Source organism: Rhagoletis zephyria, unplaced genomic scaffold (assembly GCF_001687245.7).
Source record: "Rhagoletis zephyria isolate East Lansing unplaced genomic scaffold, Rhagoletis_zephyria_1.1 Rzeph_scaffold_02253, whole genome shotgun sequence".
Lineage (NCBI taxonomy): Eukaryota > Metazoa > Arthropoda > Insecta > Diptera > Tephritidae > Rhagoletis > Rhagoletis zephyria.
Genome location: NW_016159337.1, coordinates 69409 through 84988, shown reverse-complemented (window position 1 = coordinate 84988; position 15580 = coordinate 69409). Strand labels below are relative to the sequence as shown.

The 15580-nt window shown below is 38.7% G+C and overlaps 2 protein-coding genes across 2 annotated transcripts; both read right to left on the bottom strand.

Annotated features, from left to right (window-relative positions):
* Positions 1–364: 364 nt before the first annotated feature.
* On the bottom strand, positions 365–10181 carry LOC108366391 (uncharacterized). The gene is made up of 4 exons (XM_017620792.1): positions 10177–10181; positions 9851–9941; positions 3089–4517; positions 365–3051 (listed from the first exon to the last, which is right to left on the bottom strand). The coding sequence occupies exons 1-4, from the start codon at positions 10179–10181 to the stop codon at positions 2213–2215; spliced, it is 2364 nt and encodes a 787-aa protein (XP_017476281.1). The 3' UTR covers positions 365–2212.
* LOC108366390 (putative cyclin-dependent serine/threonine-protein kinase DDB_G0272797/DDB_G0274007) lies at positions 8238–11632 on the bottom strand. Its single transcript, XM_017620790.1, has 2 exons — positions 11590–11632; positions 8238–11472 (listed from the first exon to the last, which is right to left on the bottom strand). Exons 1-2 carry the CDS (start codon positions 11630–11632, stop codon positions 10193–10195), a joined length of 1323 nt encoding a protein of 440 aa, XP_017476279.1. The 3' UTR covers positions 8238–10192.
* Positions 11633–15580: the final 3948 nt, after the last annotated feature.

Below are 15580 nucleotides of genomic sequence, written 5' to 3'. Positions count from 1 at the left end.
TTGCAAACAAAAATTTCAAAGTTCAAAAATTCTTTAAAAACAATTTCTTGAAAGTTTTATAATCTTTTAAGATCAGTTAAACGTATTGTATGTACATAAAAAATTGAGCCACAAATTTTTAAATGTTTTCGTTTTAGGTTTTTCATAATTCAATATATTATTTTTTTTTACTTTTAGATTTTTTTTTTTAATATACTTTTAAAACGAAGCCATACTAGTTTTTAAGATATTCCAAAAATAATTACTAGAAGGTTGTTTTTTTATAAAAGATAAATTTATGAACTTAAATTTTTTTCCAAGCTCCGAATTAAGTTATGTTAAGTAATTTTTATTTAATTTAAATTTAAACACATTTTTTTTCTAAGTTCAACAATTAAAAAAAAGGTAAATAACATTTTGCCAAACATTTGTTAAGCTTTTGTTTTTAAGATGTTTTTGTCGAGTCGTTCCAAACGTATTATTTGTATTCTCGAGGAAGTGTGTTTTACAGGTAGATAGCCCACATTGTATGAAGAATTGACGTCAGACAGGGTGGTTCTCCTCCGCGCAAGCTCGTCTGCTGTGCAGTTACCTTTTATTTCTCTGTCACCAGGCACCTACACAATGTGGGTAGTAGACTTTGGAGCTAAGTTCTTGAGGACTTTTTTTACATTCTATAGCGATTTTTGACGAGGTTTCACAGTAATCCAGTGACTTAGTAGTTGCTTGGCTATTGGAGTATATGGTTAATGAAGGCAGATTAAGGGAATATTCGATGAGCCAAAGTGCAGCCTCTTTTATGACCCTGAGCTCTGCTTGGAAGACACTGAAATGGTCTGACCGCGGAAGGTAGAGGTCTAGTGAGAGGTATTTCAGGTATAACCCACTCAATATGCTTAGCCCGTCCGAATAGGCGGCTATAAAGTTATTTTGGAGACCCCAGACCAAATCGTTCTCTCAGTCCTTGTGGACTTGTGTGGAGAACTTGGTCTCAAAATCGAGAGGCGCTGTTGTGTAGTCTGGAGACCTAAAAGTATCGCAGTAGTTAGTTCGAATGTTGTTATGACCGAACCTAGTATCTTTCCATTTTGACAGTACCAGGTCAATGTTCTGTACAAAATGACGCTCAAATATTTCACTTCATTTACGTCATTTATGTTGGAAGCATACTTTTTGAGCAGTGACTCTGCGTACGCTTCTGGGAGGATGTTATTAAAGGCTCCTCTACATCTAGAAAAAAGTCTAATGTTAGTTTCTTGGAAGCCAAGGATTTCCGATATCAGAAACGACTTTGTGAACAGATTTGTCCTTTGAATTGAAGTGACGGCAGTCAGATAGCTCACTTGAGTTCATCTTTCGCTAAATAAATGTATCCATAATCCATTCATGGATTTTTAGAAAGAAAGAAGAAAATGGTTAGGCTTCACATGAGAGGCTCTGGTTCCCTTAGGTATGAAAATGACCTCGGCATTGAAGTGACAAAAAATATCGCGCTGAAATGATTTTTGTTGCCAACTTTGCCATACAAATGTTGGTCATTTAATGAATAGTGGAAATCAAGTATAAGGTATCTTTTTGGTCTTTGCTGGGATTCCTAAAAGAGATTTAACATCTTATTAGAGAAGTAATCCTTACTTTTATTCATTATTCGATTTGCCATTGGGTTGTTTGCAATTAAGCAGAGCCCACTGTAATAACATTCCTGCAAGTACTTATATAAAAGATGTTGCCAATTAGCTGATTAGTATGTATTAGAATAAATATTAAGCATATTTTTTAAGAACAAATTAAATTTTTAGTCCTCAATTAGAGTGCTAAGATTTATTTACAATGATTTTCCTTTACACTAATATTTATATTAGATATAACATTAACTGTAACACGTTTAATGGCTTAAATATTTGCGTAAGGAATCAATATTTTGGTTATAACACGAGTACACTAACAAAAAAAATCAGTCACATTCAGAATATTATTTTTTAAGTTTTAATCAAAATTCAAAATAAATGCTTAATTGTTGATTGCATGAAAACATGGCAATAAATAACATTGACACTGGCAAAATTAGTTGATTGCTTAGTATAATTAGTAGAATTATAATACTGTTATTAAATATATATATCTTCTTTTATATAACTAACATTTACGTTGGGTATAATTTGACAGCGTCAACAACACCCATTTATTTCAGCTTATGGCGAGACTCTCAGTGCTGCCATTCTTTTGTTACCCATTAAATCTCGGCGCTGCCGCGCAAATAGCTACCACTTGTGCTGCGGCCACTACGCGTCGTATCAGCGCCGACGCCATGCCCTCTACTACTGCCACCGGTCTGTTTATAGCGCGGTGCTGCTTCACCGCCGTCTACTGCCGCCTCTATTGTTTGCTGCTTTTTCGGTGTTGCAGGCGCTGCGTACTTACGACTAGCTGCGCGCTGATAACGGCGCGCTTGCACTGCCAAATCGTCGAGCAGCAACTCGTTTGTCGACTTAGTGCGCCGCTGTGAGAGGTGTGGTCGCGGTGCGCCATTTACAGCATTTACGCCACCGCTGGCGCTGTTCGATTGTACTCGCACGTTTATGGGTGGCGGTGGCGCTGGTAATTTCTTCTTCGCCTTATCTTTATCTTGATGCAAATTTAGTTGACGCACAAACGATTGACTTAGTGTGGAGCCGCGTAGAAAGTCCTGATCGGCGGCATCGTTAACCACGGGGCGTTCTTCGGTGGCTTCACCCTCGCCCAACTCACGGTACAAATCTAATTGTGGTGGATATTTATGCAACGCATGCGTCATCTGCTCGATACTCAGCTGGTCTTGCTTGAGTAGGCTGTCTGAAGGCATTTTGGCGAAGGGACGCTTTGCTTTAAACTGCGACGCTTTCAGACGATCGAAGAGATTATGAAGCGTAGTGGAACGTTGCTTTAGTTTGGCAAGCGGCGTTATAGTGCGCTTGCGCGCCGAAGATGGCGCTGTATTCTTTATTGCGGAAGCTTTTAGTATTGCAGCTGGTGGCTGTGGCGGTGGTGCCTTTTTCAGTAGCGGTAACTTCATTGGTGTGCTCCCAGGACAGTCTAGATTATTGACACGGCTTGANCTGCTTGAGTAGGCTGTCTGAAGGCATTTTGCCGAAGGGACGCTTTGCTTTAAACTGCGACGCTTTCAGACGATCGAAGAGATTATGAAGCGTAGTGGAACGTTGCTTTTGTTTGGCAAGCGGCATTATAGTGCGCTTGCCCGTCGAAGATGGCGCTGTATTTTTAATTGCTGAATCTTTTAGTATTGCAGCTGGAGGCTGTGGCGGTGGTGCCTTTTTCAGTAGCGGCAACTTCATTGGTGTGCTCCCAGGACAGTCTAGATTATTGACACGGCTTGAGTTGAGCGATTTGAAGACATCGTCGTCCAGCTCGCTAAGGCTGACCAATTGCTCTTCTCCACCAGCAGTGTTAACCTCTTCTTCATCATCGTCGACGCCGCTATAGCCGGCAAATATCTCATCGAAAGCGGCATTCACAATAAAGGTCTCATCGTTTTCAATACTCAAGTCATTGTTCTCGCGTTCTTGACTGCCACACGCGCTATTATAATGCGCACCAGCGTTTGCGTCACCGCTCACGTCATTGCTGCTGCTCATCGCAAAATGCAGCATTGGCGCGCGCCCTCGATTTGCCAATGTGCCAAAAAGATTTTTGCGATAATCATCATCCATATGGCAAAATTGTTGCGCCAAATCATCGTCAACATTTGCGGCGCGCGTCATTTGCTCCGCGCGCTGCAGACTCAAAGTGCTGCGCCGCTTAAACGGACTGCCATCAGCTGCCACTGCAATGCCGCCACTGCTGTCAGCGGGCAGCGTTTGTACGCTACAACTGCTAGCAAGTTTTTGTGTAGCGCGCGAGCGCTTGTCTTTACAACCACCACTGCTGCCAAAGGCGGCTAGCAGCTGCTCTTTACTCAATTGTATTAGACGCTGACGCGATTCGTGTGATTTACGTTTGAGTTGATGGTATTTACTGTTACTGGTGCCGTGCTGTGATGCGCGTGACGCATGTGTGGGCGTGTCATATGTATAAGTGGTCGTGTGCACTGCGCTTGTGAGCAACGGCATATTGTACTTACTTTGTTGTTGTAGTTGCAGCTGTTCTCGCTCCCATTGCTGCTGTTGTTGCAGTGCCCAGGCGCGCTCTTTGGCACGCTCTTGATCGGCTAGTTTACGTTGCAAGGCGAGCGTTTCAAAAGTGTGCACCATACTGCCGACATGGGAGCGCACCTCTGGTATGCCCAAGTCGCCGCTGAAGAGATCCCGTTGATGCCGTTGCTGTGCAGTTAATAATTCACCACCACTGGCGCGCTTATTGATCGTAGTTATGGTTGTGCCTTTCTTATAAAGCGCGCCAGCGGAAGCGCTAGGACGAAGTGTGCCATGTGGGCGACGACGTTGAGGGAATCGTTCTATGAATTCGGTGGCTTCTCGCTGCCAAAGAAGTTCACCATCGAGTGAGCGCGTGGCAGTGGTTGTTTTTGTTGTTGTAGTTTTTGGCTTGAATTGCGTAGCGAATGTTGTTGTTGTTGTAGTTGTTGTTGGTGGTGTTGTGGGCGTAATGTGTGTGTTTTTATNAATGTTGTTGTTGTTGTTGTTGTAGTTGTTGTTGGTGGTGTTGTGGGCGTAATGTGTGTGTTTTTATGTTGAAGAAGTGTATGTAAGTTGTGTAGATAGGCGAGCCCAAGCGGCGAACATGAAAGTATGTAATGAAGTAGAAAACAGCAAATTAAAATGAAAGCCAAAGAAAAGAAAGCGGAAAACGCAAGAAGTGAATTAGAAAGTATTTTATCTAAAACAAAAAAGAATGAAGCTGGTTTTTTATGAAGTTCACAAAAGATCAAAGAAAATTGCTTAAGAGAAAGTTGGAATACATNGTGTTTTTATGTTGAAGAAGTGTATGTAAGTTGTGTAGATAGGCGAGCCCAAGCCGCGAACATGAAAGTATGTAATGAAGTAGAAAACAGCAAATTAAAATGAAAGCCAAAGGAAAGAAAGCGGAAAACGTAAGAAGTGAATAAGAAAGTATTTTATCTAAAACAAAAAAGAATGAAGCTGTTTTTGTTTATGGAGAGGCAATAAAGTTCACAAAAGATCAAAGAAAATTGCTTAAGAGAAAGTTGGAATACATGTTTCCTTTGATTAAAGACGTCAGATGCAAATTGAGAAGACTGATTTTTGACCGATTCGAGCCGAAATAGAAAAAAACGATAAAGGAGAAAATTGAAAAAATTTGGAAAGTAATGCAAAAAAAAAAATAAAAAATTTGACTTATAACTACGGTGACCATCCATACTAAGTATACTTTATTTATTTTTCTAAAAATCTATCTTACCCCTTGTTTCAAAACTTGTTCTTTTAAAATAAATTTTTGTTACGATATCAGACGTCTAGTAGATAAAAATCTTGAAGAAAGAGCAGAGAATACCAAAATGTTAGAAATGCCATTCTTGTCAATTAATTTCTCGAACTCTCGAAATAAAGACTGTGCAAAGCTCATTTTGTTCTACTGGTAATATCTTGCGGTGGGTTGAGTTCAGTTGACTGCCACTCAGTATAGGAAATGTAAAGAGTCACACTTCAGCGAGAGCCCCCAGAGAGCAGAGTGACCTGCTGTGTACCACATCTACATTCTCATCTAAAGGATCCATTTACCTACCTCGGAGCTAATGGAGCATCGATCAAGACGAACTAGACACTCAGTTTGTGACTCACCTTGCTTGTGGTGGTTGTCGTGTTCAATAAAAACAGATCTGAGCCATATGTTGTTCGTTTGAAGACAGTTTAGTTCCGCTCCATGTCAGATCGTCCAGGAATATTTCTGTGCTCAGGATGGCAGATTAAATCATTTGTGCATCACGTACCCAATTCGATTAGATTCGTTCTTCCTTGATTTGCTACCTTCGAAGAGGTATTGTTGCTATGTAGATATTAAATCGAAGCCTGGTTTTCAGAATGGAAGGTGATAGAGTAGTCTATTACAGGAAAGAAGCCATCTTTATATCTCTTAATTCAGCTTGAAAGACCCCACAGAAGTCTAGCTAAGGGGCATCGCAAAAAGCGCCGAGAGCTTTGCTGTTCGAGGACGGAAAGTCACTAGTGATAAGCCCAAATTCGATGGAAAATCTGGACAGATAATTTATTTGGAAATTAGGCGCCGGTGACAGGTAACAAGATCAACGGAAATAAGGTCAATTGACTTTATTTCCTACCCTGGTGCGAAATAAAGTCAATTGACGTTATTACCTTTTCAAAGGCGAAATAAAATCCATTGACATTATTGCTCTTTCAAACATTAAATTTGCTTAGCTTCGTGGCGGTGGTTCAATTACTAAAACGCACTCGGTGGTTCAATTACTATTAACAGTAAAGATAGCTTTTATTTAGAAAAGAGCAAAGCAAAACATATGTGTTCAAAGTTTTTTTAGAACAAAAGTAAAACAAATAAAAAATCGATAAAAAATTCACATTAAATGATTGATTTTCTTCTGCTATTCGGATTTGAGCAGTGCTCTTGCTTGTGTAGCCGATAAGATATGCCAATTGCCACTTGGGATCCCCATGGTTCAAGCTTGCGCCCCTCCGAGTGTACTTCTGTCATAAAAAAGCTTCATCGGACGTCGAGTAAAAGGGTACATCTTTCCATTTGTGTCACAACAGCAAGAAGCAGAACACGAATCGTAGGAGAAGATTGGCCAAACACATAGAAAACGTTTAAGCGCAAAACATTCATTTATTGGAATCAAATGTTATTTACTGTTCATCCCAAATAACACAGGAAAAATGTTGAATCTATTTCCCTTAAAGTGGAAAAGAGCCTTGAAAACTTCGAAAAACTCAAAACTTTAATTAAGAAGTCTAAACTTGTATGAAATGAAAAAAAAAACGTTTTTCGGTAAAAAATCCGGTTTATACGACTTGAGAAAAACGTTAAAAAATAAAATGAAAAAGTCAAAATTTGAAAAAGGTTTTTCGTATATTTGCATAGTAATTGAATAGTCCTTTATACAGTAAAAATATGACAAACTGAACTGAACTGAAAGCTTACAAACCTGCAAAATTCCGCGAATTGGGGAAAACTCTTTGTGTACAATTTTTCGTAGTAATATTTGAAATAGTTATGGTTCATATTTTATGTTTTTAAATGTAAGTCTTTCCTAGTTCTTCTTCTTTTTTTTTTGGATCACCCGAAGTATCTGACGTGACGCTACATGAAGTTGCGTTACTAAGGCCCAATTTCAGATGGCAAATAGAGATTGTTGATTAACCTCAAAAATTCATTTTCAGATGAATATTGGCTATTTAAAAATGAGATATGCAACCCTGTGTTTGTACCAAACAACAAACAGAAAGGTTGTTTTATCAAGCTTGCCAAAGAACAATCAGCAGTTCAGTACAAAATGTAAACAAACAAACAAATGCAACAACATTTCAAGGAGCAAGCAACAGTGTTGCCACTTGTATAAAAGCTGCTTTGAAACCCATTGAAAGTTAAATGGCATTTAAATAACAATTCAAAATTAAACTTAAGTGCTGTTTAAATATTCATTTGAAATTGGCCCTAAAATTTCCATTGAAAAGGTTCTTAACGCATATATTTTTTATTTTGTCTTCAGAGCCATCTAATAATAATAATAGATTGGGCTTACACATATGTTAGTGTTTGGCCGAGCTTCTCCTCCGATTTGTGGCGTGCGCCTTGATGTTGTCACACAAAGCGGAGGGACCTACAGTTTTACGCCGACTCCGAACGGCGATTGTATTTTTATGAGAAGCTGTTTTTCATGGCAGAAATACACTCGGAGGTTTGCCATTGCCTGGCGAGGGACGACCGCAGGGTTTGAACCCCGGTGCTGCGGAGTGGAAGCGCGCACTACTTACCACTATACCACTGCGCCATCTAGCGGTCCCATTTATTGCAAATCTCTGCCTTACATTGTCTCAAAATATCTGGTACTATAATGAATCTGTTTATTATATTGTTTGACCTTTTATCCGAGAGTTTCAGTTCAAAATGAAAACCTAGAATAAGTCGCGCAACTATCTTTTAATGATCTTAAAACGAGATGGTCGGCGCGAGTTGTTCTCTGCATCAATTCGAAGTAAGTGGAACTTGTTCGCTCACGAGACGATACAAGACACCGCAACTGGCTCCGCCTAAACTAAACGAACAACTCTTAAATTTACGAATAAAGAAAAATTCCTAGGTTCATTCTCGACAAAAACTGAGCTGGAAGGAGTATATAGTCTAGCGTTATGAGGAGGCGTCTGTGGCCTTATATTCGTGCAAGAGGGCAATTGGTAAGAAATGGGGGTTGAGCCGGAGTATATGTAGGCAGCGGTGGTTAAACCGATTCTCCTTTATGGAATTATAGTATGGCGGCCGGCCTTGAGCAAGGCCTCAGGTCTTAATCTACTCAGAAAACTAAAGCGGACTGGTATGATCTGCATTAGTTGGGCAATCCGGACAACGCCAAATTATGCTTTAAATCAGGTACGCCCAACGCTGGCAGAACTCCATAAGCAAGTGCCCTGCCTGGCAGAATTCTATAGGCAAGTGCCCTGCGCTGAGCACGGCTGGTTTAAATGTCTTTTTGGATCTTATGCCACTATATTTAGTGGGTCGGCATATGGCATCTCTTGCTGTACTTCGGCTAAGAGAGATAGGGCAATGGGAATCGGGATTCCTGGGTCACTCCTACATTCTGGAAAAATATAGATTTCTCCCGGGCTATACAGACCGTTGTATTGAACTCTGGTTCCGGATAGAAACTTCGTCATTAAAAGCCCACGCAGGGAGGAATGGGCAGAAAACTACTATACTCCACCCGGTAGGGGGTTCTTCTCCCGCAACCCTTCGCTGGGCAATTCATTTCGACTACCGGACTACTGTAGTGTCTTCCAAGCTGAGGTCTCAGCTATAATGGAGGCTATAAACTGGCAGCAATTAAAGCTGTGAGTTCCGTTACAATTAAATAAAAAATTGACTTCGGCAAGAGACCGCTAAGCAGAGCAGTCTAAACCGCATTTGAATTCCCGGTAATAGGAACATAGACGGTAACTGTATGGCGGACGAACTAGCGAGGAAGGTATGACCAAGTCGATTCTTCCGTTCAAAGAACGCATTGGTATGCGCTTTGCCACTTCCAAGTTGAAAGAGAATTTCTAGGCAAACTTGGCACATTGGTGCTCTAACAGGTCAATGCCTTATAGTTAAATACGCAGAACGGCTCGAAGTGCCTTACCATAGATGCTGCAGAAGTTGCAAAAGCTACGAGGAGTGGAGAACTGTCTCACGTTCACTGTAACTGCCCTGCATTAACGAGAAGCTGCGCTTTCTGGGGTTTCCTTTCTTTAGTGACCTTGACAAATTGGGACGTTTAAACCCTAGATACCTGACGAGTTTCGTTAAGGATTCAAAATGATTAAGCAAGGGGGAGTGTAACTCTTAGTCGTGGTGTCACAACGGGCACTTCTACCTAACTATCTTATCTTATCACGAGTATAAAAAAATCTCATCTACAAGTTATAAGTTTCCAACTTTGGTTAAATGTCGAATTTAAAATTTTCCGATAGGAATCCAAACCAAAAATTTCCCGCGTAAACGCTACATCCTCTTTTCGATATTTACAGCTTATTTATTACTAACCGTCCGTTTGGAAGGTAAGCTTGGATTTAATAAAAAAAAAATACTCATTAAAAATTCTAATTGAATTTCAAAAAACTTATATACTTTATAAACATTTAGGCAACACAATAGCAATTGGTAGTGTGTTAAATGGACATAGAAACAGAAAAATAATAGATATACATACATAAGAAGAGGCACTTACATTTATTACTAAACCATAATGTTGTGCCGCATGAAGCGCACTTTTGCATTTGTGGGTGGTGACGTTGTTGTAAGTACATATGTATGTGCAAATAAATATTCATTGGTACATATGTATGTGTGTGCGTGTGCAACATCTATGTATGTAAGTGTATGTTTGTGTTTATGGCTGTAAATACGCTGCATCGCTATCGACACTTTGGTGCAATACACAAATACGCACACGGTTTACATTAAGGCGTAAAACAACAACAAAACGCTTATGGGTGGCAGGTGTGTGCTCTTAGGACATTGCTGAATCGAAACGTTGAGGAGCCGTTGGCTTGCCTCATGGCTCTTGGCTCTAATAATAGTTATTATCGCATTGCATGCTCTCACTCGAGCTCGAATACTGGCTGGTCATCGAATTCGCTTTGCTTATATTGCTAATCTGCATTGTTGCGCTATTGTTGGCGCTGTTGGCGCAACTGCTATTATGCTTGCGTTCTTTAACGCCACTGCGACCACTCTTACCCACCTTTTCGGCTGTTGGCGGTTGCTGATACTGTTGCTGCGGCTGTTGCTGTTGCAATGAGCGATTGCTGCGCGATTTTGTTGGTTTGTGTTGTTGGCTCAAATGTTGTTGTTGCTGCTGGTGTGCACTACCTTTCATCTTGTGCGTTTTGCTGTTACCGCTTTTATTATGCTTCAAACTGTGATGATGATGCTGCGGCGGCGGCGGCTGATTTAGAGCGTGACGCTGACCGCTGCTTTGGTAGTGTTGCTGTTCGTTGCCCAGCTGCTGCTGCTGTTGTTGCTGTTGATAGTGATTTAAAGTGCTGTTGCTGTGATAGAGTACAGCATCGTGCGTAGAGCCATCATTGCTGCCGCTGCCACTACCGCTGGCGCTGCCGCGCCCATAGATTTGTGACTTCGATTGGCTGCGGTACAAATGCAAATTGGCCACGCCATACGGGTCGAGGCTATCGAACGTCTGTAAGTAGTGCGGACTAATTTGATTGTAATCGCCCATGCAGGAGGTGGCAGCACCAGCGCTACGTCGATCCAGTGTGTTGGTGCGCTGGTTGGTGGTTTGCTGCTCGCGCGGCGGCTGCTGATGGCCATGGCCGTGCTTGTAGTGAGTTTGATTGCGTTCGCGATAGTCCAGCGAGTTGAAGTGATGCGGTTGTAGCGCCAACGGCGTCGGCGGCGCTGGCTGGAATGTTGTTAGCGACGGCGATGGCGATGCGGACGATGGCAGAAGAGCGGAATGATGGTGGCCGTGGTGTGCAATGTAGCCCAACGAGGCGGGCGGTTCAAGTGTGAGTGGATGTGGCAGAGGTGCAGGTCTGTCTGTGTGATTGAATTTATGGTGACCAGTGTGGTTGTTTAGATTGGTGTTGTTGTTGTTGGTGGTGGGTTCGTTGTTGCGGCCGCCGCACTTGATTGCCACAAAAGAGGTCGGTAATGGCGGCAGCGGTGGGGTGTTTGCGCGCGCAGCCAACAATGTCGATGGCAAAGATGTTGCTGCCGTTGCTGCTGCTGCTGCTGCTGCTGTATTGGAGTTGCTGCCGGCGCTGCTGTGGTTAGAGCTGTTAGTTGTGCTGCCGCTGCTGCTGCTGTTGTTGCTGTTGTTGTTGGTAGCTGTGGTGGTTATGGTGGTAGTGGTGGATGTGTGGTGACTGGTGTGGTTGTTGTTTTTGGTTAAAGTGGTGGTGGTGGTGCAGGTGCTGGACAGGGTTGCCAGTTCGCGCTACGCACCGTGATGGTTGCCAAATGTGCGCAGCACCGGCACACTCTGCATGCCGTAGCAATTCAACAACAATCCCCGGGTTGGAATGAGTTTTGTAGGCGTGTGCATAAAAGGAATTTGTTTTTGTAAAAAATTTCATAATTCAGTATTTTTTTTTTGAACGATTTACTATGTAAGTGATACGATTTTTAGTTTTCAAAATCAATAGCAGTTTGGAGTTTTTTTTTTTGTTTAAGAAAATTTAAATATCCATAATGGTAAATAACATTGTAGAAAAATACAATTGATTTATAGAAAATTGCAAATAAATCAATGTACTTTAAATACGAGTAGTAAATTGTTTAGCTGGTCTACTGTGTTTTTTGTTTTTTTTTTTTGAATCTCGCTTCAATTAAAGCTGTAGTTGTTGTGATTAAAGAAGAGTAGCAGTATTAAGTAGTTCATATTGTGGCAATAGTTGTAATACTTTTATTTGATTTGATAATTATTTTGTGAAGCCAAAAACAAAAATAAAGCAATTAAAAGCGATACAAAAGTGAAGCTTAAGAACTGAAAAGTTATGAGTTACAAAAAAGAACGACGCTGAAAAAAATATTCATATGTAGGTAAATTGTGAGTGACATTGCTTTAAGAAGTGCTTTCGACTGTCGGTTGTTTGCAAAGTGGGTAGATACACTAGACTACTATTCAGTATTGTATTTTCCAAATTCTACAGCAGTGTTAGAATGTTTTGTTTTATAAAATATTACTAAAAATTTAACGACTAGCTACATACTTAATAGAAAAGTTCTAAATACGAATACCATATGTACATCTATAAATATATGTATGTATAACTACATATGTATGTTGATATGTAATAGACAGGGTCGGTCCTCAAACAAACGAGAGGAATTTACTGGGCAATTCTGGAAACTGTCTTTCAACTCAACATAGTATTTTGTAAGGCATTTGTCAGTTCTGGTAACTAACTTGAAAGCCGTTTTCTGCTATTCGAAAGACTAATTGAAAGATATGCTAACGAGGACGTCTTAGCGTTATTCTGTTTGTCTTCCAGCAGTAAGTTTTCTAAAAATTCAATTATATAAAAAAATATAATTTTCTTTTTAAAGCAATAAAAACTAATAATTTAAGGAAAAGTAATTAAATAATTTTCTATAAACTAAAATAAAAAATATAATTTATTTCATAAGAACTAAAAATTTAAGAAAATTTAATTCAAAAAAGAAAAAAATTAAATAAAAAAGAAATAAAATAATTTTCTACAAATTTAATGAAAATAAAACCTACATAAAAAGAAAGTTTAAAAAAAGGAAAAAATTAATCTATAAAAAGAAAGAATACAATAAAGCTTCCAAAAATTTAATGAAATTAAAAAACGTTTTTTTAAAACAATAAAATCCAAAAATTATAAAAGATAGTTGAAAAAAAAAATTATATAATTAAATGAATTAAATAATATAGATATTAAAAATCTAAGAGTTAATTTAAAATAGAAAAAATAAAAAATAAAAATAACGAAACAAAATAAGTTTCGAAAAAGATAAATGAAATGAAATTAAAACAAAACATATATTTTCCTTTTTAAAGTGAAAAAAATAAAATAAGTTAAAAAAAAAAAATCAAATGAAATAAAAAAATGTATTTTTTAAACAATAAAATCTGAAAGATAAAAGAAAAAAATAATAACAATTATTTAAAAGAATGAGATAAGTTCCTAAAAATTAAACTTAATTAAAAAAAAACAAACATTTTTTTAAAGAAAATTAAACTAAAAAAATAAATAAAATTAAATAAATGACAAAACATGAAATAAGTTTCTAAAAATTAAATTAAATTGATCCATTCTTTTTTTTTTAACAATAAAATTTAAAACCTAAATTAAAAAAGAAAAAATGTTTTTTAGTAGAAAAAAGAAAAAAAGTACCTAAAATGTTTTTATTTTTAAAATAAAAAAATCCAAAAATTATTTGAATAAAAATAAATAAAAAAAAGAAAAAAAATCCCGCTGCCCAAGCACTCGAACCTCGGATCTCTCGATAGGCACGGCACTTGGTCATGACGACTGTTGGAGCAGCGCGAGCATACGGGTACATCTCCATTTGGAATATGCTCAAGTGCTTTCTGTCCAAAGAGCTTTTCACCATCAAAGTTGGCAAGGGACCATTTTTTTTCAAGATTTTCGTTCCAGAATAAAAGAAATCTTTTAAACTATGTTGCCTCCTGTCTTTCAATTGTCTTACAAAACACTTGCCTACTATCTTAGCCAGAATTGCCCTGTTAGTTTCATACAAGTTTTCGTCATTGCCACATCCTAAAAAAGCGAAAATAGAGTTCTCTTCATACCATCTCCATTTATGCACTAATTTTAGGATGTGCGAAAATTGAGTTTTCTTCGCAACTACTTCATTTATGCGCCAATTTTACGATGCGATGTTGTTGAAATTTATGATATTTTTCATAGCTAACCCTATCTTTAAAAAATGGAAAAATTCATCACTCAGGGACGAAAATTTGTATGACGCTAAAAGCTTTTCCAAGTAAGCTTTCCAGCTATGGGATATTCGCAAACATTTTCCATGACAAAGTCTATATTAGGTATACTTTTGATAATCGATAGGCTACGTATTTGTATGTGTTATGTAAGTGACGATAGTGTTCCTAAAGAAGCTACAATTCTACTTTAGATACATACATATGGAAATGTATACTACATAAATTATTATATTAAACTATGGATTTGAAAGTGTTACCAAGTTATCTGTACGTCTGCATATAAGTACGCACAAGTTTAGAACAATTCTTTATTATGCCACCAATTTATAGCATCTTCAAGTAGTTTTTAGAAAAGTTCAATGTTGCCACTTAAAAAATATTGTTTATATCAAATTACTTTTTGATGTGTAAATATCTTATCTCTCGGTATGGGTAAAATTTGCGGTAACCCAGCAGTAAATCCGTAATTGCTTCTTGTATGTAGAGATGAATATTCCTGAACTAGTTCAGGGCTATTTCAGGACAATTTTGCGTATAGTTCAGGATCATTAAGTGGTAGTTTTAAGCTAAACCGCAGCTTTTTAAGCCAGCAAAATTTTTATTTTTTTTAAACATATCAGTGGTTGGTCTCTGTAACAACCAATTCGAGTTTTTCTACTCTGTAATAATGCCCTTCAAGTGCCCTGGAATGGATGGCATTATTCCTGCACAACTACAAAGCGTTGGAGAGAGGTGTCACGAAGATGCTCACTCACATTTACGTTAGCTAACTACGAAGACTGGGAGTATATCCCGAGAACTTGAAGAGCTGTGATGGTAAAGTTTACTTCCAAGGACGGAAGAAGCTCTGATGGGGTTTCTGCAAAATTTTAGACCCAACAGCATCTCTTCCTTTCTATTGAAGATCCTTCAGAGATTGCTTGAACTGTGTACATATAAGATGTGGGATTCTTTGGGAGAAATTGAGTCCTTTTCAGTATGCTTTTCTGATGAGTTGAGCAGTGGAATCCGCCTTGCATATAAAAGTCAGAGTCAAAGAGGAGTTATTTAACAATAAACTTCTCATAGTTGGCGCCTTTCTCGATTATCGAGAGGCATTTAATAATAGTAAAAATCCTGATCAAGCTCGTTGTCGGGAAAAGCTTAGTTAAGCTTATTTCCCACATGTTCCACATGAGTGCTGTCGTAGCGAAGTGCGGTATTGCCATTGTCCAGCGAAGGGTGAGAAGAGGTACCCCGCAAAGAAACGTGTATTACAGAGCAAAAGGGTAAATATCTACGCTAATCGATAAACGCTAATAAAGTTTTCAGAATCTTTATCTCCCGATCGCCTTGGATTAATTCCATTTAAGCTTGATCTAAGCCACAGGATACAGTGACATTGCAGGGAACCGAATTGCTGATTAATTGCCTAGGCAGGGTACCCTTGAAATCCTCTCGCCTCGCCATCTAGGAGTTCTTTCTGTTCTTACAGTAAGCTCCGCAAAAGTTGATTGAAAACTT